Source organism: Andrographis paniculata, unplaced genomic scaffold, assembly GCF_009805555.1.
Source record: "Andrographis paniculata isolate CXL003 unplaced genomic scaffold, ASM980555v1 Contig62END, whole genome shotgun sequence".
Classification (NCBI taxonomy): domain Eukaryota; kingdom Viridiplantae; phylum Streptophyta; class Magnoliopsida; order Lamiales; family Acanthaceae; genus Andrographis; species Andrographis paniculata.
Window position 1 is genome coordinate 6,506,037 of NW_026137598.1, and position 24,496 is coordinate 6,530,532.

Sequence of the window (24,496 nt, forward strand, 5' to 3'; positions counted from 1 at the left end):
TATTAAAAACTTCTTACACCTTATATATTATTATTATTATAATAATACTATCAATATGTTATTATATTTTAAATATTCCATCAAAACAGGGTTTCAATTTAAATTGAGAATCGTGGGAATCACATCCCATACAGATAGATAACCAACCAAAGAAATTCATGGTCCAAAATAATACCGTATCATAATAGTAGTAGAGTAGAGTAGTATCAATTATTTGATCGAGATGGTTAAGCCACGGGTTCTTGGCTTCGTCCTTCCCCACCAAAGTAATTATAATATTATCATTATTACTATTATTAAGAAGGTCCCAAAACAATAATAGGTCAACAAAAACAAAATAAACAGCCTTCAAAATGCTAACCACCATAGCTAAATCCAAATCCAAAATGCTATTCTGAGCTGTCTATTGATCTCGACATTACTCGAGATACCAAGCCTCGTCTCCATCGCTTGAGTTGATTGTTCTTGAAATCTGGCAAATTATTAGACAAGTATGAGAAAATAAACACACAAGATATGATTAAGGGACAAATAGTACCATCAGATCATGAACTAATACTATGTTTACTAACTTGGATTAAAACGGCTCAAGGAGTAATAATAATGTCACAAGGAACATCTTATAAAAAAAAAAAAGTTGTGTAGAATTCTAGCAATACTAGAGAAATTCTCAGAAAAGATTCTCTTGAGCATACTTACTATAACTCAAACAAATCAGACAAAACAAAGAAAAGCAATTCATTACCTGATTCAAGGTTTGGAAATTTCAATTTGAAGATTTTGATTTTGTTTTCAGCTTCTTGGACTCCAAAGAAGCCAATCCTGAACCCAATCCCACTGGACCCTTCTCTTGTTGTTGACCAGGTTTAGACTGATCGACTTTCGGATCTTGTCCTGGATTTGAAGTTTGCCCATTCGGTTCTTTCTTCCCCCCATCAACATCTGCAGTCGCCCCTGAATTTATCATGTTGAGTAGCTGAGTAATTTGTGGCACAGCCTGCACGGGCACGCTGTGTGGGCGCAAGGCAAGGCCCCTCGCTGCTGCCTTTTTTCTCACTTCTGCAGCAGCTCTGGCTGCTCTTTCATCGACACCCCTCCCACGAGGGAGTGTTTCTCCAACAATGCCACTGTTAAATGATTTGCTTGCGGAGGTGCCAGAAGTGGCAGAGCCCCCTGCAACGGCTGCTGCTTGAAATGCCTGCATCAGGTCCGGGTGAGCCTGGCCACCCAGACATGTACATAAGCGAATCAAAGTTTGCTCATAAAACACTAGTCTTGAAAACATTAGCAATGGTTTGTGAAAAGTTTGCATAGTAATTGAGGACCTAAAGCCTAGGATTAAAGTTTATACTAACCTGTATAAAATTCAGGTGCTATGGTGTAGTGCATTGTATGAAAGCTTTGTATTATAATATTTTTATACTATCGGCAACTATAAATTTTCAGAGTGGTGAACATAAAAACTAAATCAAGTTATAAAATTTCCTTTTTATTGAAAATCACAAACAGCAAATCAATAGCCCTACAGAATGGACATACGATTGAAGACGATAGTAAACGCTGGAAAAGACGAAAGTGTGTAGTAGGAACCTTTGCACTAGGATCAAAGGTGCTCAGGATGCCACAGCATGATTAACTTAATGAAGTCAAATGTCCTATAGGTATAGGAGACTAGCCTCTTCCACATTATATCATCAACTTAAAATTTCACGTCCATAGACAGCTATGCCAGAATTAGCTTGAAAGAAAAGAATCAACATAGTAAATACCTTTAATAAGTCAATGGCCTTCTGAGCAGAAGCAGCATTTACAGCCTGACCTTTTTGTTTCTGTGCAGTCATCTGGGAGTACAGATAACATTAGTTATTTTCCTTCTAAAGAAGTTGTCACATGGCAGATCAAGATATTGTTATGAGTAACTTATATGAAATAAATCGACTGACATGATAGAAGAAATGCTTTCATGAAGCAACATGGATCGTAATTTGTAAATTACCTGCAGTTCACTCTTCTTGAATGTTTTCATCCAGTTCAATGAGTCCTTTGTCCTAGAGTCGTCCTCTCCAAGTTGTTTTACAAGAATATCATATGTTTTCTTTTCATGCTACCACATTCATTCGATAATGGGTAAGTATATCACCAATATATAAGTTTATAGAGTTAAAAATCAAACTTCTGGGCAAACCTGGTAGGAAAGCTTGAAGGCTCCAATAGAGTTAAATGCAATTGCCAAAGCATGATAGCACACAGCAGTTTGTATATGTTCTTCTCCTAGCAGCCTCTCGTTCTTTTTTAAGGCTTCTTGCAAATATCTTAGGGCCGTGTCCATCTTTCCCACATCTTGATACATCATTGCAACGTTTATAAAAGTAGCAGCAACATCAGGGTGATCTGGGCCAGAAGACAAACTTAACAAAAGCAAAGCTCGTGACATATGATGCAAAGCAAGCTCTGTCTGGTTGAGGCCATGGTAGAACAGAGCCATGTTCCCATAACTGAAAGTAACACATTCTGTGTTAATAACAGAATCAAAAGGGCACCTAAGACCTTAATATTGATTGGAAATATGCATGCTTCAAGACACATATTGATTCCCGATTCGCCACTATGTTAAAATTAAACCTTATTATAAAATCCCCTATAGTTGACAAAGCCATATGGCAATGTAGATTCACTTTAAAGAGTGGGTTAGGCATGTAAACTAGGGGTGTGTTCGTTTGATGGATTTGGATTAAATTCCACTATTCATCCAAAATTTTCCCCCCAAAAATATCAAATCAAACACCTATTTTTCATTTTTTATATTATACTAAAAATCAATTTTACATTCAAAACATCACATCATCACCTATTTATATCACATCATACAACTATTCAAATTCAAAATTTTTACTATTCAAATCCCAACTCAAAATTCAAACCCCCAAACAAACACACCCTAGATGTACTTTGTACAGGAGATGCATTGAAATGCATATTATGTAAGAGAAAAGGGTCTATGCCTGTGAGCTGTGTCAGGGTGGTCCAGTCCAAGGCAGCGTTCATTGATAATTAGTTCCTTGTGCTGTTGCAATATTGCTGCAGGCATATCTCCAGCATGGTATAAGACCATGGCTAAGTAACTGTCACCAAAAGTCAATGATTAGTAGCGAAACCCATTTTAAGGAATAATTCAGAATGCATGGAAGGTAGCTGCACTATTCCATGTGCCACAAATTCGGGAAAAGCAAGGTCATGGAAGTTTAATAAATACCGGCAACAATTTGCAACCTCTCGATGCATTGGACCTGTAACCTACATGTAGATATGGGTGTGGTTATCAGTCAAATAACAACAATAATAAGCTCATAAAATAATTATGAACTACAAACAAAAATGCACCTGCTGAAGAATATTGAACGCTTCAGAAAATAGTGTGAATGCCTCGCTAAGCATCCCCTGAGAAAAGCAATAAAAAGATCTTACACTTTCAACCAAAGTAAAATGAACAAAAGTCCTAATGCCTTTCACCTCCCAAAGGGCAGGGATGGGATAACATGGCTGTTGTTTTTTATGTTTTTAAGAATTAGTCCCCCTTAATGGTTTATCAGATACATAGCTAAGAATTTGAGGCTCTTTATGTCAATACCATCCGGCAAGCAACTAAATATCACAATCCTCTGCAATAAAAAGAACTAGCAATATCTGCCTGTCTGCATATGCTTATAACAAAAATCAAAACATAATGGGAGATGCAGATTTTCACCATGACTCAAAGCAATACATACCTCAGCTAATTGAACTTTTCCAGTTTCTACCATATTCTTGGCTTCCGAGCAGAGTGGAATAGAATGCTTCACAACTGGTTGGATATTCAATATATCGGCAACCTGGAAAGGGGCTACAGCATCGAAATTATATGTACGAGCAGCAATGGTAATTCCAACCTGTTGAGAGGGTAACACAAGTCAAGCAAATAATCTAGAGCCACAGTGAACTCCACCGCAAATGTGCCAAGAAACCTCTTCACAGTAGTTGTTATGAAGGGAAATTTCCATCATAACATAACTAAGGAGGTTTTCAGAACTTGGGATTCCAATAACAGTAGAAAACATACTGAACTTAAACACATTCCATTAAAAGTATAAAACATACTAAACATGAACAGCATATGAATTATTACAAACAGATTGAACCTGACAACCCTAGGAATATAATTTAACCCATTAGAAACCCATATTCAAGTCTACCACTAAGTAAAGAATAGATCCCTTCAATTTCCATCATCTTCCAGAAATAATGAATGTTAAAAGTGTTTAGCTACTAAATTGAACTTCAGATAAATGACGTTATTTGGAACAGGAAACACACAACTTCTTCCGCAACTAATCTTTAATGAAATAAATACTTATTAATTCAACAAGCTTTGTTGTGTCATGTTGTACTATCAATATATGTAAGGTTTCTCACATTTGATTCCAAACTACTAAAGGAAGTGCTTTCCATGCATGAGCATCTAGCTAGTCTATAGGTTCTTAATTAACACAAAAAATGCAGATCTTGTTGCCTAACACAATTTATCATGGGGCATTAAACATACCCACCCTCCAGTAGGAAAAGAAGGAATATTCTTTTCATAGTAAAGCTCAGGCATGTTTGCAAAATTTACTGTCTTTATATCAACTATCCCAAAACAAGAAATTACTTCAATTTTGCTTATATGTTTGCAGCTTATCTACAACCCATCATTAATTCAAATACTTAAATAGAAGCTAATATATCTTAGGAATCCACTGCAACAAAATTACCTTTTGGCAAAGATTTCTTATGACGGAGATTTTTTTCACCCGATCCCTTGCATCTTCAGGCAAATCAAACTACAGAAGAAATAGTGCAATGGAATAAGTTTGAAATTCCACTAGGCCGTGTAGAATAAAGTTAACAGAAACACAAGAGACCTGGTACTTCAGTTTCGCAAATTCACTAATGTCGGTCCATAAACTTTCGGAGGTCATACTTGTAGACAAGGACTGTTTCTTTCTCAAAAGTGCCCCACTTCTTACTTTACTTTGTCCTTTGGAAGATTTTCGAGAAGCAGCATGTTCTGCATTAACCTGAAAAATAGACTTTATGTATTAGGAATTAGGATCAAACATAAATTATATCGATTGCCAAAAATACTAAGGCCCTTCAACTTGAGAACTTATGCCTGATTAGAACAACTCAAATGAAAACCTTATAATCTAAATCCACACTTCATTGGCTCAGTGTACCAATAGGCTGCTACAGAAAAATGATAAAATCTGACCAACATTACTATCCATAAACCTTTCTGTGGGTTTTGGAGGGTGTGCTCTTTGCACCACCTCTAGCAGAAACAGTTTCAACTTTTCCTAGGAAACAGTTAAACAAATGAGCAATCGCATGGCCAAGATCATGATCCTCTGTATCTCTCAGGATTTCCTGCATGTTGAAAAGCATTGACATTTAGGATAGATTGAAGAGAGGTGAAACACAAACAATAGTAACTTAAGTAATATTACAACTTTAAGTTTAATTCCTATCCCAGCTATATTCACTAGATGGTGACAACTGAACAAAACATCAACATGTGATTTGGGTATCAACAGTGTGATTGGGTTCAAACATCATGCCCTTTCTAAATCAAAACAAAAACAGAACTTCCGCATCAAACAGTTGTCCATCATGAGATGATTTCCCACATATGAAAAAGATTTCAGGGGAAACCAACAAATATGGTCAGACATGAACAAAACAGCCATAGTAAGAATCAAATCTCATTTCAGAACATGAAGTGCCTTATAAATCATTAGTCACCTTGACAATATGCTTCGCAGATCTGACAACAATCTCATTGGAACACAGATCCCATAGATGAGGCATATGTCTGGTCCCTTCTGCTATCTGTATCACCAATATAAAAGAGTAAATAGAAGATATCAACTAAAGTAAAACCAACCTTGAAATCTTCATCTGAGTTTCATGTATAAGATACATATGTTATAAGAGGGCCTAACGAGAGAATCATGCTCTTACTTTTGCAATGTAGCGAACATTGATACCATGTGCATGAAGTGCTTCAGTTAAAGTTTGTCCATCCATTGGTGAGACTTCAAGGGTGCTAAGGTCATGGATGAATTTAGGTAGTACAACATCTTTAAGATACAGACTTGCTTTCCGCACATTTTCCTCATCTGCAGCTATTTCCTGTAATGAAGTACCTTTTAGAGGACATCTTCCTGGGAAAACCTGATTGGAAAGTTTTGAAAGGCTGCATGAACTACCTCAGGACTTCCAGAAAGTTTACATTCAGTAAAAACATTAGGATTGAAGAGTATAGGTGTGCTTGCATCTTCACTGTTACTGTGAGAGCCACTTTCAGGAGGCTTGTGGTTTATGGCATCCGTAGTATCCTGAAAAAGAAATCAAAGTGAATGAAACAAAATCATAGATAATATGCCTACAAAAGCTGCAGGGATGTGTCTGCAACGTGGGATAAACTTTACAATGGAAAATGATGAAAAGGCAGCACCATTGCACTAATTTGTGTGCCTTTATGCATAGCATCTTTGGCAACTATGATTGATATGGATTGGTTCTACAATACATAGCATGCAAATTCAAAGCACACTAAACATTAAGTTAATATCAAAAGTAAAATTTGTTCCCACTAGTCAAATAGAACCACTCAGACACACAACAAGAAGGGTTACAAAATTTAAAACCACAAAACATCATCCTTGAAAAAATTACCCTCAGAAATAACCCACCTAAATAACACTTTAAGGTTCAAATAAGCTTAGCCTATGTTTCATGCAAAGCATCAAGAAGACATTCTCCCAATGATCTATACCTTTGAGTCACTTACTGATGCGGAATGTTCCTCCTCTTTCACTGGTTTGTCAGTATTACTGACTCCCAATGAAGCACTGGGTGCAGGATTCTCTCCAGATCCACACCCTGAGTTCGACTTCTCAGCAGCTTCAGCCTTCACAACAAGAAAAGTCACATATGGAAGGGGGGACATCCACAAAGTGGCACGAACAAGCTTAAGAATCTTACATGGATGAAAGCAGTTATTAGCTCCGGCCTCAAAATACAAAATCTTGATCCTGGTCCAGTGTAGTTTGCATCACGGGGGGTGACTCTCATCAAGTCCAAAAGATAATGTCTGTGCATGGGACAAATAAAGAAACTAAGAAGCTACACTGAAGAATGAGACCAGAAGCATACAAAGTGCATCAGCAGCAGTCAAAAGGTATATAAAAATGCCTTTCAAAAGGAAAAGATTGATTATCATAACTACATTTTTTATTGGCACAATGAAATTACATATTACTCCTTCATTGATAGGGTTACATAATTCAGCAAACAATCTGAAACTCATAATTCACCTGTCATCACTTCCAACAATGCCCTTGCACTCCACTGGTGCAGCTAGCTTAAAAACATTACCAGATCCATCAAGCACGCTGTGCTCTTTAATATGAAGACGTTTGGCAGCTTCCAGAACCTAAAGAATGAATCAAGACTTAAAGTTACATTGGAGGTATTTGAAAGGTAGAGAATAGGTTCTTAAAAAAGAGCACGAGCTGTGACTTAAATGTTACATAAAAAGCATGCTCCATTAATCTAGATGGAATGTCTATTAATAACACAATGGTTATATATAATCCACATAGACTACCTACATAAGACTGAGAAGAAAGACGATGAAAAGCATGCTTCCAAAAACAAAGTGAAATCCTAGATAACAAGGATTTAACTTTCTTGATGTATAACCATGAGAAACAAATCCATGGCTTCCTTGGATAACCAAATGAATGAATCATAGTAGAGCTATGATCATGTTGACAACTATATTCGTATATTTGTGATTTTCATTTTATTTTTTTTTTTCCGCCTTTCTTCAATCATTTGAACAAGAATTTTTTGTTGTGCCTGTTCAAAAGGACCTTAATTATTTCTATGTGAATGGAAGGTAAGATACTTGGTTATTCAAATGGCTCAAGTTTACATTTCCATGCATAACCTATTACCATTACTTTTGGTCATCTATACTTGACAATAATCTTGAAGTCAAAAAGGTCAGTTTCATAATGAAGGCTATTGACATGTTTTGAGCATAATGCATATCATTTATAAGTTTGGCTGTTTTCCTCCAAGTTTAAGTTTTTTGGTTGTTGGAACGTTATTGGAAGGATTGCCTTAGGGAGAGAAGCCAAAGGAACACTTAAAAAGTCATACAAAAATATATATATTCAAACTAATCGACATTTGTGCAGTTCATGAGTACCTTGGAATGGAAGTCATCACTCCAGCATATTTTCTTGCCATTGTCAACAGAACCATACAGAAGGGAATCTGACTTGTCACCTTGAAGGATCCCGGGCAACACACTCTATCACATGAAAGGAAACTATGGGTGAGCCACAACTGCATCAATGTGTCAGCAGCATATATTTATCGTGAATTATCTACCACCTATGCATAAAGCTATGAGCAAAAAAACAAAACAAATTGATCAGCTGGCTATTTTTTCAAGACAAAAGAGGGGTGTTAATATGGTCTTTTTTTTTAGATTTTTATATGCATTATGTGATTAACAGAGAAGATGCAAACATATATGTTAGAGATGATTATCAATGTGATGAAAGACCTCTAAGAAGATGTGTTCAAATAAAATGAAGACACACTGAAACACTCTATAGTTGCTAATTTCAAAAAGAAATGGCAGGTTCAGTTAAGGATTAGTTCAAGTAGATGTGCACCTGTGCCACCACTCTATGACCTCTATAATCAATTATGGCCATCACAAGATTGTATAATCCAGGAACATCAGCTTCCTGGTATGCCTTAGTGCCTTTTAAGTCATTGTTAGCACTTGCATATGAAGCTTGCTCGCTTTCAGATAACTGTGTCTCTGCATTCACCCCAGGATTCAATGACTCTGTGGCATTGATGTTTTCTGTATCTAAAATGCGAGAACCAGTCAAATCTGAAACTGCAGAATTTCCTTGTGGCAGATTGTTCTCTTTAGTCTCAAAAGACTCTTGTGATGAGGCTGGATTTTCAATGTTCGAGGGATTATCTGGTACCTTATGGTACAATTGCTCAAGATCAGAGTCAACAGCAAAACTGAAGAATATGTTGTTATGGACATACCTGGGGAACCAAGAACAAAAACAATGATGAATTCCATTTGCAGTTACGCTATGGGGAAGGGGCAGGGAAGCTTGAAATGTGAGAGTTGATATAGAAGTACTTAAAATTACAAAATTGAGCCTCACAGAGATATTTTACTAGAGGAAATGGAAATTCTAGCTCATATATAGATGGAAAGGTGAATGAACAACTCTCAAACTGAACATTCTAACCCAAAGACTAAGGGAGCAAATACAAGAAGCAAAAAGCTGTGCTACTAGTAGCTTGGAAAGTTGAATTGAACATTTAATCAATTACAGCTTTTGCAATTTCTCATCAAGAGTTCCAGCAAGGCACAAACCATAATTGAGAATAAATGAACTTATCAATTTCAAATGTGATATTCAAAGTGATAGCATTGAATAATTCCTCATTAAATTTATGTATAAAATAACAATCAATCAATATAATAGCTAATTGCATGTTTTAAACACTCTGATAGTTTGTTTTCTTACATATGAAAGCACTCTGGATCAGTTGGGTTAATAGGTGGAATGCATCTGCTAATCACTCCAATGGCTCCGCTAATTGCAGCATCCACAAAATCCGAAGTAACTTTGTAAAGAGCTCTATCCCTCAATATCCTTCACAAAAGGATTGAAATTCATAATGTGAAAATATCTTATTAAGCTGATGAATGGGAGTCAGGTAGACAACAAGAAAACAAACAAATGCAAAAGGCACACCTTTCCTGGTATGAGTCATGTGGGAACTCCCGGCAAGCCTGCAACTCTTCATTCCAATCTCTCTGCATGCCAATCAATTCACTTCCGAAGGAAAGTGTCACAGAATTTTCGGCTCTGGCTGCATCGCGCTTGTGCTCTGAAAGAAGCAGCACTCAGATACTTAACAATCAGAACATAGAAGTACAATAATGACAGAGAAAATGAAAAAAATATATATTATATAAATAATGATTGTACAAAAAGGCAGCAGCAAGTGCAACTAATCAATAAGAAACTATTTTGTAGACAATTACAAAAGATTAAGTTATATAATACTAACAGTACTACTACTACTACTAATAATAATAATAATTACAAGCATTACAATTTACAAAAGTATTAATAGAAGATCATAGAAGATCAAAAGAAGTGATAAAATTGGTTAGCATGATTAGCATGAGCGTACACTTGAGGATCAGATAGACATTAAGAGCAAGCAAAGAACACCATAGCATAATAAAAAATACATTCTTTTGATAGGGTGGATTATAAAGCACCAGACCAATTGAAGATGTCTAGATAATAACGTATTTGATCAGCCAAAACAGGAAATTATACTCAAGAAACAGGATAAACAAAGCTCAGCATCTATCTGACTATTGTTGACATGATAACTTAATGTACGGCAGAACTGTTTACCTGGGACAGGATATAAGCCAAGCCAGGTATTTGGTGGCAATGGAGCTTGGACGGTTTCAAATGGATGCGCAGAGGTCTTCTGCTCCAAAATTTCGCGAAAAGCTAGAAGGATAAAAACTCAAAAGTGATTAATGGAAGCCTAGAGGATGATAAAATTGGATACCATATGTAACGGTGATCAGTAGTAGCTAACACGTCGTTTGTTTGCATGTTTTAGCAGTTGTTTGTATAATAGCCCCAAACCAAAAATGTTAATATTTTAGTATAAACTTTATTTACGGATCACTATACAAATTCGATATAAATCATATAATTAACTTAATAATGTAGGAAGGTACAGGAATATTAATAGTTTTTAAAGGGTAATAGGATCGTAAGTGCAGGCATGCATAATAAATAGTTTTTAAAGTGTAATATAAATGTGAGTACAGAAATGAATAATAAATAGTTTTTAAAGTGAAAAGTAAATGTGAGTACAGGCATGAATAATAAATAGTTTTTAAAGTGAAAAGTAAATGTGAGCGCAGTGTGTGTGTGTGTGTGTCAGTGGGAACGTGAGATTCAATAGGTCACCTTTTTTGAACTTGGAGCTGATCTTTTGCAGAAGTCCAACAAGGGTTGTTGCTTCATATGCAGCTTTGTGTGGCCTTGGATCAAGTATATCGCCTGAGCTCGAATTGACATAGAAGGATTTAGTTGTTCCAGTGACACAATATTTATTTGCTTCCAGTGTCACAACATCCAAATAAATCAAGTCTCCAGATAGCCTGATGCAATCAGAAAATCAAACTCTGTTGGTTAGCACAGATCTGCCTATGAAAACTATATATATATATTATACAAATAAAAAAGACTATGTGAAACTAATACTACCTTCTGTGGCTTGGAGGAGGATTAAAAGAAGAGAACACAATACTGTCAACACATTTCATCCCTTCTCGGGGAGAAGATAGCAAATTAGTGAGCGAAGCGGTGTTGCTTTCCATAAAACTCAAGTTATCAAGTTCTGGAACTTCAATTTTCACAGCATCTGTATGCAGACAAAGAACAGTGGAGTTAGAAACCCTCAAAGATAGTATCCAATTGGAAAAATAAAATTAATCAAAAGAAGAAATAGAAAGAGCAACAAAATAAGATACAATAATATATATAATATATACACGAAAACAAATCACAAACCTCCTGAAGTAGCAGATGTATTTTGATTTGTATCATGGCGTAATGCAAGGGTTGTCGACAGAGAGGTATTTAATGAAGAAAGAGCGAGTAAATCTCTAGTTCTCTGAACATGGGCCCTGATGGATCGATCATCATATAATGCTGGAAAGAGAGCTTTAAGTTAGATTCATTAGTAGCTTGCTTTCTGAGGTTCCATAAATAATTGTCCAATTTCAAGTTTTTAACAACCAAAATTGAACAGTTCAGTAAATTAACCAAAGTTTCCATCTCATAATGTCGCCTCTTAGATGGCAGTTTCCAAATCAAAATTTTATTCTTCAAGAAACTCATGCACATTTGGCCTTAAAACTCAGTAGAAGATGTTATATTAAGTCAGTGGTTTCAGGTCATGATTATAAAAAGATCAGGTAGTGTCTAAGCTTCCAAAAAAGTAGTTTCTCTCCTGTCGGGAGAATAATCCATCCAGCAGTAAATTGGCGGGAAATATATGGGTGCACCATTTAATTAGTTTTGTTTCAAGAAAACAAGAAAGAAAAAGCATGAGAGTTCCTTCTATTTTAATTTAGAAATCACCATCTCAAATTGAGATTGAGAAAATTGCCCCCCAACAAGACATATTTAGGTTAATAAAATTTAAGCTTCTCAGTACAACCAATTGTTCCCATCCCTGCATGGTTGATATGTACATAAAATATAAAATTTGAAAACTCTTTCTGAAGGAAATCATATCGATACACGCAGAAAAATAAATGCAATAATAATTGAGAGAAAACTATATCTTCTTTGTTATATTCCCAGGGAAAATAATAAATTGCAGTTAAAGTTCAACATTTAATATTGCTCCTTGAAGCAACCCAAGCATTGCAAAGCTCACCAGAAACCATTTCCAAATGGCAGCTCCCGGAAGTAATATCAGCAACTTCAGAGATTTCATTGTAATCTTCTAAATGATGAATTGAGCCATCCTTTGTATGCAGTAACAAATCATAGCAAGTAACATAGCATGTCTCTTGGGCATCAAGAAGAAATTGCCGAATATCCATTACAGTGTCCCCAGGACTCAACTGTAAAACCAATTGATTTCAATCAATAAGGCAAACATTCAATAATGCCCTAAGCTATGAGAGAGAAGCATAAAAAAAATAAATAAATAAATAAAAACAAATCATGGAAGAACAGTCACATGCTTCAAGATCTGATGCATATTAATATGGAAAATAGAATATAGTATATATATGTGTGTGTGGGCGTGAGCTTGTGCGTGTGCACGTAATACATTCCATAGCTACAACAAAAAAGTTAAGCATGCATGCAAGAAGTTTAGATGCTTTTTTAACTTTCAAAGTTACAAAGAACTTGGCTTGCCTGCAAATCAAGCTTATCACCTCCTTGCGTTTTCACAGAAACAGGATAAAGTTGACCATCTGTTGCCATAAGAAAAGAAGATAAATGTCAGTTTTTGCATGTTTAATGCGGGAAATGGAAATAAATCAATTCTGACACAGTTGGACAAGAAACATGGGACATTGGAACAAGAACTTGAGAATTAAAAGTTAATGCAAATCCATTGAATCAAGCAATAGAAAATTTTGAGGCAACGGTTGCGAAATGATGGTGACAAAAGCCAATTAAAGGTAAAGGCATAAACTTTCCACAGAGCCACCGCATACATGTTATGAATTAGAAATGCTGGTGAATCGGCAGCAAATCAATTCTATGTCTTCCAATAAGGCAATGCTAAAAGAAAATTAATAATAATAAAATATTACACTATTCATTTCGCATTAGAAAGATATATTTCCCCTCCTTAATAATACTACATTTCTTGGATTGATGATCTTAAACATGACAGTATCATATGCGCCTGAGCCTGAATAATGTATCAAATTTCTACATTCAATATGAAATGTGCGCACGTTGTACATCCATTAAGCCAACTATCAATAATCTAGCAGCAGATACTTGGAACAAAACTGCTAAGCTAAGCATACCGTCTATAGTTTGAAAAGGCTGCGTGCTTTTTTACTAATTATAAACTTGGCTTACAACACACATATCTAACCTTTGATGATCCTAACCAGATAGTCGTTCCTTTTACCGAAACTTGTGGAAAAGTTAAGGTCATTTTAAGTTCAACCAAACAAACAGAACTCAATAGCTTTCCTCTTTCTAAATCTACAAGTTTCTATCCAATATATATATGTTTATTCAGCTTTGCTCCTGCATGATAGAAATGAAATTATGAATCATAAATGCTTTACTACTTAGAAAACAAGGAAAGGCATGAAATTCATATTTGTACCTTGCTTTGGCGGATGCTCCACAGATCCATTATCCTCTCCCTTCACTTCTAACTCTGTGTCCACTGATTTGCTTGAGCTTTCATCTCCATTTGCCTGAGAAGAACTCGCAGAGGCGACCTGCTCTGACAAATTTGTAGCACTTGCCTGTGATCCTTTTCGGTTCTTCCCCTTATTCGACTTTCCTGCCATCTTAACCCTAGTATCAAGAAAACCAAAAATCAGTAATAGAAAAAGAAACACCAAAAACCTTACGCACTTCTACAACCACGCATAACAATCGAATAGAACACAATCCCTACATTAAAGATGCTAAACAAACATATGAACATTGAAGAAAAAGCACGTCATTTTTTCTAACCTGCAACCTACTTTATCCAATGAAAAGCACGCTGAACAAAATACAAGTCACTTTCCAATCCACCTGAAACACAGTTTCATTCATATTCGGAAAGCTAAATATCTCAACAAACAAAACTCAAAGCCATACAAAACACAATGCAGGGTTCCAATAAACTCATCATCGCAAACTATAGAAAAATCAAAACACAACAGACACGAAGCTTACAAGCCCAATCAATCAGCGCCGCAGCTAAACAGCTAAACCTCGTCAACAAACAAAGTTAAATCATTCAGTAAAAAAAAAAAAACACATCCGTCTATTGGACACGCAACAAAATCTCATATCATTAATCGATTGGATTGAAGCCGAAATGGTGTCATAAAGGACAAATACCAATGGAGGATAGGCGACAATGACTCAGCGCGCAATCTCAAAGCGTCGAGGGCGTGAGCACGGGATTCTCGAGCGTAGGAGGGTTTTGGGGAAGAGGTTTTTGTATGAGCGCGGCGGCGGCGGCGGTGGCTGGAGGAGGGAGAGTGTGGTTAAGGGAAAGGAGGAGGACGGCGGATTGTTTGGAGTGTGGTTTTATAGTGAGTGGGCTTTGGTTTGTATCGTCTTCTCTAATTAGCCGAAGAAGACTCGGTCGGTATTCACAATCACAGCACAGCCATGTTCATGTTCCAGGCCACACCATCAATATCATACTTTTTTATTTATTTATAATACTCTCTTCCAAACAAAGTTAACAAACTATTGGGTTTGTGGGTTTAGATTTTTTAATAACTAAAAATCGAATTTTTTTTTTTTTTTTTTTATGTATATATAAATAGAGATTGATGTGATGTTTTGAATGTAAAATAAATTTATTTGTATAATATATATAAAAATAATAATAATTTTATTTAATTTGATATTTTTAAATGAAAAAATAAATTTGAATTGTGAAAACTTTGTAAAATCTCAAAAGAACATAACCAAAATATAATATGTTTTGTTTGAATGATTTTGTGACGGTAAAATCACGAATTAAAATGAAATATTTTATAAAAATAATTTAAAAAAAAACAATAAAATACACATTAGGGGTAGGGGTAGGGGTGTATTTGTTTGGAGGTTTGGATTTTGAGTTGAAATATGAATAGTAGAATTTTGAATTTGAATAGTTGTATGATGTGATATAAATAGGTGTTGATGCGATGTTTTGAATGTAAAATTAATTTTTAGTATAATATAAAAAATAAAAAATAGATGTTTGATTTAATGTTTTTGAAAAAAAAAAATGGGATGAATAGAATTTAAATTCAATCCCCAAACAAACAAAATTTAAATTCAATTCCCAAACAAACACACACCCTTAAAAAATTAACTAAGGTGTGTTTGTTTGGGGATTGAATTTAAATTCACAATTTATTTTTTCCGCAAAATATCAAATCAAACACTTATTTTTAATTTTTTATATTACACTAAAAATCAATTTTACATTCAAAGCATCACATCAACACCTATTTATTTCAAATCATACCACTATTACAATTCAAAATTTTTAATATTCAAATCTTAACTCAAAATCCATACCCCAAACAAACACTATAAGGGTGTGTTTGTTTGGGAGATTGGATTAGATTTTCACCATTCATCTCATTTTTTTCCCCAAAAAACATCAAATCAAATACTTATTTTTTATTTTTTATATTATACTAAAAATTAATTTTACATTCAAAACATCACATCAACACTTATTTATATCGCATCATACAACTATTCAAATTCAAAATTTTTACTATTCAAATCTCAACTCAAAATCCAAACCCCCAAAATTTTTACTATTCAAAAAAATCCATGTTTGGTTCAAAAAAATATAATGGAATTTAAAAATATGGTCCAAAATCCTACAAATTAGGGATTTATTAGTAATTGGTACCCCTGTTACTTTTAAATCCCATTCCATGAGATTTTAAATTTTACTTTTATATCCTTATATATATAAAAAGTATATTATATATTATAAATATATTTATTTAAAATTAATTTTTATTTGAATTATATATTAAATTAAATTAATATTATTATTTTTTATGGTAAAATATTTTTTAAGTAAATTCATAAATTTATTGTTTTAAATTGTTATTTATTATAAATTTTATTTAAATTATAAAATTATCAGAATGACAATAAGTCGGATTCAGCCGGAACTGAGATCCGTCCAAAATATATATATTGTTAGACTTTATATCCAAATTGGATCTTATTATACCAGATCCGGTCGAAACTATACCTGGTAAAATCCGATGGATCTAACAAATCCAATTCTTTTTTACAATTCTTAAATTTTAATTTAAAATTACACATGTACCGACCCAATATATATTATTTATGTATTTTATGAAAAAAATATTATAATAAAATAATAAATAAATTACACTTAAAAAAAATTTAATATAATTATATTGTTAGAAATTATTTTTTCATATGTATAGTCGATATATTATTAATATTATAAATCGAATCTGGGTGCGGGTATAGTCCGCTAAGACCCTAGACCCGATTAGAATACCCATAATATGACCCGGGTCAAGATCTAATACTCAAATAATTGGACTCAACTTCAAATAAATAGGTCGGGTTCGAATCGGGTGTCGAGTTTACGATAACCTATTGTAATCCCTATAAAATTATTAATACATTTTTAATTTATATTTATTATAAATTAGATGTTTAATTTATGAAAATAAATAAAATTCATAGGGACAATTATGTCATTTAGAATATAAAAAATTCAAATCCTTCCACTCATATAAAAAAACAAACAAGACGTAAAAAATATAAATCCCACGTAATTTTACCATCAAATCATAAATATAATAAATCCTATCACATGCTGTGAAATTTCAATCCCACAAAAAAAAATCCATGAACCAAATAACCCTTTAGTATTCCATCAAGTATACTTATTATTTCTTTAAATATTAAATTAAGTATTAATTTTTTATTTCAATTTTTCTAAAACTCTAAAAATCTAAAAACTATGCGTTTAAACTGAACCCATTGTGTACACACTTGTAAATTTTAAAATATATTTGATTAAATAAATTAATATAAAATATTATTTTTATATTAATATCTAGTTTTTTGTCTATTAAAAAATTAGTTTAAAATTATTAAAGAAACACATGTATATATATATATTTTTTAAAAGTACTATATTAAAACTTTAATTCAGTGAAAGTATTTTTTAATAATTTCATAACCTTTCAAAGTTGCAAAACTCTTGTTTAAAGAGGCTTTCATCATCGCATTTTAGAATAAAATAATTATGTGGGATATGTCACATTTCACGTGGACATAAATTAAAAAAAAAAAAAAAAAAAAACAAATAATATTTTAATATATTACTGTCTTATATAATTTGGGCTTGTTCACGTAGATAAAATATAATTAGTAAATAATTAAAAATAAAATATAATTAGTAAATAATTAAAAAGTGTATTTGTAAAAATAATTAAATAGTTTAATTAATATAATTAAGAAAAATATATAATATAAAATTTAAAATGTGATTAAAGTATATAATTATATTTTTAAAAAATAACAAATTATATGGGACGAACAAAAATAAAAAATAAGAACAAATTATATGGAACGGATTAAGTATATTATTAGTTTAAGGTTATGCTATAAGAAAATTGTATATACACAAATTTAATATTGTATCTACACGGTATCTCTTTATTGTCTTGTACTTATATCAGAAAGAATGTGTACTTTTTATCTTAAATTATAAAAAAAAATATATATACTTCAAAATAAAAATTAATATATAATGTTTTTTTTTTTTAACTGTATTCGGATGCAAAGTAATTATATTACATGTTTTAGCAGAAAATATAGCATGTTTCACTTAAAACATCAAGTTTTTTTATTTTTTTATTGATTTATTATGTGGTATGGTAATTTTGTAAATAGTATTTTATAAAGATAAAAATGGAATTTTGGAGTTATTATTTTTACTAAATCGAAAAAAATTGTTTTGATGAGACAAACAGAATTAATAAAAACAATATTATATACGTTTCATTTTTAAGTTTTTTTTTTTATCATTTTTGTATATCTTAATCGAAAGTATTTTTTTTTTTTTTTTGTAAAAATAATCATACATTGTATTGCAAAATTACATTTAACTTTTACTTAAATTTAAAATTTATCATTACGCATACAATTATTTTATCTTTTCAGTACCAAATCTATTGCAATTAGATGGAGTATCATATTTCATTTGTCCCCTAAAATTATGTCACTAAATCGATAACAATTTGATTTGATGTTTTATGAGATAAAAAATATATTTAATATGATATTTTTTAAAAAATAAATAATATCAAATAAATTAAAATGCGTTAGGTAAACAAAACATAAGTTTCTCCAAAGACTATTTAGAGGGGCTATTTAGTAAAAGTACTAACAGAAACATTGATGTCCGAAATCGTAAATTCCGCTAACGAAAGCGGGAAAACGACCAACTCTCAGTGGTTTTCAAACCACTGCATAAATGACGCGGCAGCATTCTATTGGTTCTCAAACCCAACCACGGATTCAGATCAAATCATTCAAATCTCAGCCGTCCATCATCCCCCAAATCAACGGCCTTCCCTAACCCACCGCTTCAACTCCCCCTTTTAAACCCTACCACCGCCATCTCCACCGCATCGCCGCCGTCTCTACTCGAGCTTCCACTTCCACACACTCCCCAATCTCCAATCGCTCCCATGGCTCGCACCAAGCAGACTGCCCGCAAGTCCACCGGAGGCAAGGCACCGAGAAAGCAGCTAGCCACCAAAGCCGCCCGCAAGTCCGCCCCGGCGACCGGAGGAGTGAAGAAGCCCCACCGCTTCCGCCCGGGGACCGTCGCGCTCCGCGAGATCCGGAAGTACCAGAAATCGACGGAGCTCCTGATCCGCAAGCTCCCCTTCCAAAGGCTAGTCCGAGAAATAGCGCAGGATTTCAAAACCGATCTCAGGTTCCAAAGCTCCGCCGTGGCGGCGCTGCAGGAGGCGGCGGAGGCGTATTTGGTCGGACTCTTCGAGGACACAAACCTCTGCGCTATTCACGCCAAACGCGTGACAATCATGCCCAAGGACATCCAGCTCGCCCGGCGGATCCGCGGCGAGCGGGCTTAGACCGGACCCGGTCCGAACCGAACCGGTTCTAATATCAGCCGTTAGTTCAAATCACGGTTCAATGTTCTTGAGCAGCTAAGAATTAGAGAAATCATGATGTAATTGACACTTTGACAGTAACAAGTTTCAGCACACGAATCAAGTGTGACATTGAGTTAGGAAAGAAGCACAGGAAGGCATATATCCATTCCCACAAGCTTATATATATAGACACACATTGATCACAATAAATTGCTACTTCGATTTTATTCGACTCGACGCTGCACATTCGAAGTGTCGAACCTTTTATACTAGTGTTGAATTAAAGCAGTAAAAGTTCAAATATGAAAGTTCAAGAAACCAAGGCCTTACCTTTGTTGTTGATTCAGGTGCTGGTCATGGCTGCTCTCGTGCACGAAAGCGCGGGTCATCTCTGCGGGAGCACCTTTTTCGCGGCCCTCGTTCAGCTCATCCCTTGCAGGGCTGCCGTCGCTCCGTTCAGTCCGATTCCCCCAAGCGAAGCTTGCTGTGCTTCGGTGAAAGCTCTAGGCCAGCCTTGCCTCTGCGTGCTTGTCAATGGACCTCCGATTTCTGGTGTCGATCGAGCTATGGCAATGCAACTCCCTGAGAAGTGCGCGGCCAATTTCGAACCATGTAGGTTCTATTCTAACTATCTGCTATTTTACAATTAGAACTACAGCCATCGAATAACTCATGCATGCGTTCGTATGTGTGTGTGTATGTTCTTGTGCAGGTGAAATGGCAAAGTGAGAAGACAATCTGATGCAAAGATGAATGCATTAATAAGTGATTGGAAGAGTACCATGGCTGTAGCAGCACCGGAAACTACTTACTTTGATGTGAACGAATAAATAGTATAGATCGATAGTTTTCCAGTTAGTACGTCAAATGTTTTTCCAAGTCATAGTCGTCGCCAAAAAGATTAGTAGTTATCGGCTATAGCTGTACTTCTTAGACTATTGTCATGTCTCAGACTATCTAAATCCTTTCTTCAAAATATCAAGAATTCCGAATTCCAATCGCAGTGATCAATTCGACAAAAGAGGAATGCATTTAAGCACCTTCTATACACAAGTTATCGATGAAATTACAAAACTAAATCAATTCGAAGACGCATACTATGGACTGCAAGGTGAAACGTGTAAACCTATACATAATTGAGATAAGCCTCTGTCATGGTTTATGCAATAATTTTTGATAAATTATCGCATGAAGGAATTTCAGGCTCAAACAAGCATCGAGGCCTTACTAGGTGAATCAAGATACAAACAATCTAAGCTTATCTACCACGGTTTAGTCGTTGTACCAGAAGCATCGTGGGAAAGGACACATTCGTCATTGACGTTTACTTGAGCAACTACACTTCGACTTTGCATCCGTGAGCACCTATGGTAGGAAGAAGAAAATTCTTATTGATGCCAATCGTAACTATCTTTTGATTAAAGAAGGTTGTCTGTATTATTACCTGAACTTGTAACTATCTTTTGATTAAAGAAGGTTGTCTGTATTATTACCTGAACTTGTTTTTGAAGGTCTTTAATGTAATCGACTGCCAAGTCCAACATATCAGCCGTGTTTGTTTGCTGCAATAACAAAATCAGGTCATGACTTTAAGGACAATAATAATTATAACACGCGAGGTGCAAGTGGATTAACGGGTATCTTACCTTATCCATGTTTGGGAAAAGATCTTGCAGCTTCTTCATTTTCTCACTAATCCGAGTCCGTCTCATCTGCACATCCGCATGTGATATCACATATTTGTATATAGAAGAGCGCATTTCAACGGTTCAAAATGTATAAGAACACAAATTATGTATTACCCTTTCAGCAATGCTTCTTGGATGAGTGGCGCAACCTCGTTTTGCTCGCATTTGACACGGCACCGTTGTCTCTTGCTGAAAATGGAGAATTTTTTCCACCACTGCCACTTTGCTGGTATTTTTGGGAAGGCTCAAGTGGTGAACTAAACCAGAAGATTTTTTGCTTGTTTCATCGTTCTGATCAAACACAGACAGCAGCACACGGATATAATTAACATCATTAGGCAGCAGTAATATACTACAGCAATCGATGAACGGTAGAGTGTCGATCCATACCAGATTTTCCAATCCATTGAAGTTGGAAAACATATTGTCTTCGCTATCCCGGTTTCTTTTCAAGCTTTTGAACTGAGATTCGTTCCATGAGCCCTGTCGGAATGCACTATTATCATTTCTCATCTGACTGGTTTCAGGGCCACATGCACCAATTCTTTCACTTCCGTTTTCGGGTATGCTCGGCATGAACCTCAAGCTAGAAGATGGACCTGATGAGAAGGCCATGTGATTGCCCAAAGTGCCATGCGATGAGCTCTTGTCAGCATGATTGTTGACGCTGTAGTTCCCTGCAACAATTGATCAGACATAAGGAACCAAAGTAGATGTAACAATCCACAGCTCACAAGAATTTGACACTTTGTCGATGATCAATGTCAATGTTAGCAAAGAAAAATAACAGAGAAGCTTTAGCAGACAACACAAATGCTCCAACGAAATGGCAGTCGAAGTTCTTCACATTTATGTGTTATTCAGATCTTAAAGGAGAGCTCAAAGACAAACAATGGAGTCCTTCCACCAGAAGAATCACTCAACAAACCAAGAGAAGGTTCCAAAAAAAACAGATCGTATTGTGTGTAGCAAATTTACCATTGAAAAATCCGGCGGGGGAGCTGCTTTGCCTGACAAGAGTATTGGAGGAATTACGATTCAAATGAACGCTGCTGATCTCCATTCCGACGGAATAAGATCCAACCACCGCACCTCCGCCGACGCTTCCATTCTCATACCCGGTCTGCACCTCCGGTGACTCCTTTTCAACTTCCTGCTTCATCAGATACTGAGTTTGCAGCTGACTGTAACCGCTCTTCTGATTCAGATCACGCGGCGGCGCATCCAACAAGGCGGAGAAGAACGCCTCCGATTCATCGCCGCTGCTGCTATTATCACCGGTAGATTCCAACAGCGCACCGAGGAACGAGCTTGGAGCAGATCGGTACCTCGCCAATCCAGAACTCTGCTGATTCACTCCGAAATCAGAGCTCGCAAACTCCTTCCAAATGAAGAAATCTCCCTCGGCCGAGACATGCTTGAAACTGGACATAATTTCCGAGGTGGACATGAATTTCAATCAGTATTGTCGCAGAATCGCAGCCAACAAAAGCTATCCGTCCAACTACGTGGAATCCAATTGCGGAAAAAAGGCAAAAAGTACGCGATCGGACTAGAGCAGAGGGATTGGGTATGGAGCTAGGGTTTATTTAAATTAGGGAAAAGGTTTAGCTGTAAAGGGAAGGGAAGGGGAGGGGATGAAATCCAGAAAACAGGGGGCGGTTTTAACCATTTCCAGCAGAATCAAAGGCAGTTTTGGATGAGCCAAATAAAGAAAAGATCTATCTATAGCTGCAGAGCGGTGGGGGCGGGGCGTTTCGTCGCAAGAGGAGAGAAGAGTCAAGTCAGAGATGACGACAGTGTCTGCGCTCAACGCCTTCGTTTGGATTGCCATTAACGTCGCTGTACATATGAATTATTTATGGCCAAAACTGCCCACGGTATTCTTCGAATTCACACACGTGCAAAACCATTTATGATGTCGGCGGCGGCCGTGGCCGCCGGGCATCTCATCGTCACCATATCTGTTAATTATACCCCTGTAAATTGATAATTTAAAAAAAAATTAAAAAAAATTGATAATTTTCATTTAAATTATAATATTATTTTACTATTTTAAATATAATTAAATATTTTAAAAATTAGATGACAATAAAAAATATACTCACTCCTTCCCGCGAAAGATGGAGTCTTTAAGTTATTAATAATAAATTAAAAATAATATTTTATTATTTTTTATACATGTAATATTTTTGGTATTTTAAATATTTTTACAATTATATCTCAATAAAATATATGCAATATGGATACAATAAAATTTTATATAATACAAATGAATAAAAAAAAATTTATTTATTTATCATTATGATAAATTAGTTTGATAAAAAATGAGAAGTTTTAAAGGTAGATAAAAATATTTGTTAATTGAGGAGATATATAGAAATAAAGGGGTTTTGAGTGGGTCCTACGTGTAAGATGTCAGAAGTTTAATTAAACTGATTTATACTCCCTCTGTCCCAAACAAGGTGCAACATTTGCTTTGACACGGGTTTTTAGGTGGGTAGTATTAAGTAGGATAATTTAGAAATTAGGTGATATGATGGAGAGAGAAATATATATTTTATTTTTTTATTTGGATAATGTGAGGGGATAAAACGTAGGGTAGAGATTAAATATAATTAATTATTTCCTATTTTGAAAATGTTGCATGGTGTTTCGGACATTCCAAAAAAGAAATGCTGCATAGTGTTTGGGACGTAAGGAATATTTGTTAAGTATGTTTAAAATTGATAAACTTGCCAAAAATAGAAATAGATCATCTTTTGTAGGACGTAGCAAAAAAGAAATTGAGTCATTTGTGGTGAGACGAAGGGAGTATATAATATCAATATATTTTATAAAAAATAATAATATTTTTTATAATACAGTTAAATAAAAAAATACCTTATGTTTATTTAATTAATATAAACTAATTTTTGTAAAAGAGATAATTTAATACTTACATATACCAAGATGTGAAAATGGCTATATAAAATGACTATTTCACCCCTCCTACTAAATGGGCAAGAATGACTAAATTTGTCAATTTACCCCTATACTGAAGATACTGGGTATTGTTGAGGTTTGTGTTTTTCAAATTCTATTAGTTAATTTGTAGTGATTTAGTTGTAGAAAATATATTGATATGGATATCATTTTGTAGATAGTAAAATTTACTTTAATACAATAATTTAGTTATAATATTTTAAATCTATGATATATTAAAAAATGCATTTGAAACTAA

The 24,496-nt window shown here is 34.7% G+C and overlaps 4 protein-coding genes across 9 annotated transcripts; 2 read left to right on the plus strand and 2 right to left on the minus strand.

Moving 5' to 3' along the window:
- Window positions 1–159: 159 nt before the first annotated feature.
- Window positions 160–15,080, minus strand: LOC127260849 (clustered mitochondria protein-like). 5 transcript variants are annotated; one of them, XM_051288820.1, is made up of 32 exons: window positions 14,784–15,080; window positions 14,616–14,647; window positions 14,409–14,471; window positions 14,050–14,246; window positions 13,113–13,171; window positions 12,622–12,811; window positions 11,748–11,888; window positions 11,442–11,598; window positions 11,142–11,335; window positions 10,569–10,670; window positions 9,891–10,026; window positions 9,660–9,788; window positions 8,772–9,165; window positions 8,297–8,401; window positions 7,395–7,513; window positions 7,063–7,171; window positions 6,854–6,988; window positions 6,285–6,413; window positions 6,037–6,207; window positions 5,818–5,904; window positions 5,308–5,442; window positions 4,938–5,093; window positions 4,788–4,856; window positions 3,768–3,926; window positions 3,382–3,438; window positions 3,254–3,294; window positions 3,003–3,122; window positions 2,186–2,495; window positions 1,997–2,104; window positions 1,770–1,841; window positions 746–1,219; window positions 160–472 (listed from the first exon to the last, which is right to left on the minus strand). In XM_051288820.1, the coding sequence occupies exons 4-31, from the start codon at window positions 14,237–14,239 to the stop codon at window positions 767–769; spliced, it is 4,227 nt and encodes a 1,408-aa protein (XP_051144777.1). In that variant the 5' UTR covers window positions 14,240–14,246; window positions 14,409–14,471; window positions 14,616–14,647; window positions 14,784–15,080; the 3' UTR covers window positions 160–472; window positions 746–766. The 5 variants fall into 5 exon arrangements, with proteins under 5 accessions (XP_051144777.1, XP_051144779.1, XP_051144778.1 ...); XM_051288822.1 differs by lacking the exon at window positions 14,616–14,647; XM_051288821.1 differs by lacking the exon at window positions 14,409–14,471.
- Window positions 15,081–19,094: 4,014 nt separating this feature from the next.
- Window positions 19,095–19,564, plus strand: LOC127260598 (histone H3.2). Its single transcript, XM_051288411.1, has one exon. It carries the CDS (start codon window positions 19,154–19,156, stop codon window positions 19,562–19,564), a length of 411 nt encoding a protein of 136 aa, XP_051144368.1. The 5' UTR covers window positions 19,095–19,153.
- A 307-nt stretch (window positions 19,565–19,871) lies between these two features.
- LOC127260459 (protein LIM1) lies at window positions 19,872–20,235 on the plus strand. Its single transcript, XM_051288190.1, has one exon. The coding sequence runs from the start codon at window positions 19,888–19,890 to the stop codon at window positions 20,233–20,235; it is 348 nt and encodes a 115-aa protein (XP_051144147.1). The 5' UTR covers window positions 19,872–19,887.
- Window positions 20,236–20,596: 361 nt separating this feature from the next.
- LOC127260597 (transcription factor bHLH130-like) lies at window positions 20,597–23,098 on the minus strand. 2 transcript variants are annotated; one of them, XM_051288409.1, is made up of 6 exons: window positions 22,252–23,098; window positions 21,664–21,950; window positions 21,388–21,564; window positions 21,232–21,297; window positions 21,030–21,147; window positions 20,597–20,950 (listed from the first exon to the last, which is right to left on the minus strand). In XM_051288409.1, the coding sequence occupies exons 1-6, from the start codon at window positions 22,721–22,723 to the stop codon at window positions 20,922–20,924; spliced, it is 1,149 nt and encodes a 382-aa protein (XP_051144366.1). In that variant the 5' UTR covers window positions 22,724–23,098; the 3' UTR covers window positions 20,597–20,921. The 2 variants fall into 2 exon arrangements, with proteins under 2 accessions (XP_051144366.1, XP_051144367.1); XM_051288410.1 differs by having other exon boundaries at window positions 21,079–21,147; window positions 22,252–23,096.
- Between the last annotated feature and the right edge of the window lie 1,398 nt (window positions 23,099–24,496).

Coding starts and splice junctions, on each gene's coding strand:
- LOC127260849 (XM_051288819.1), bottom strand. CDS start 14,239: ATGGCAGGAAAGTCGAATAAGGGGAAGAACCGAAAAGGATCACAGGCA. Junction 5,905..6,036: donor ATGTTCGCTACATTGCAAAA/GTAAGAGCATGA, acceptor TTGGTGATACAG/ATAGCAGAAGGGACCAGACA. Junction 2,105..2,185: donor CCTTCAAGCTTTCCTACCAG/GTTTGCCCAGAA, acceptor TGAATGTGGTAG/CATGAAAAGAAAACATATGA.
- LOC127260598 (XM_051288411.1), top strand. CDS start 19,154: ATGGCTCGCACCAAGCAGACTGCCCGCAAGTCCACCGGAGGCAAGGCA.
- LOC127260459 (XM_051288190.1), top strand. CDS start 19,888: ATGAAAGTTCAAGAAACCAAGGCCTTACCTTTGTTGTTGATTCAGGTG.
- LOC127260597 (XM_051288409.1), bottom strand. CDS start 22,723: ATGTCCACCTCGGAAATTATGTCCAGTTTCAAGCATGTCTCGGCCGAG. Junction 21,298..21,387: donor CAAGAAGCATTGCTGAAAGG/GTAATACATAAT, acceptor GCGGATGTGCAG/ATGAGACGGACTCGGATTAG. Junction 21,148..21,231: donor TTTTCCCAAACATGGATAAG/GTAAGATACCCG, acceptor TTGTTATTGCAG/CAAACAAACACGGCTGATAT.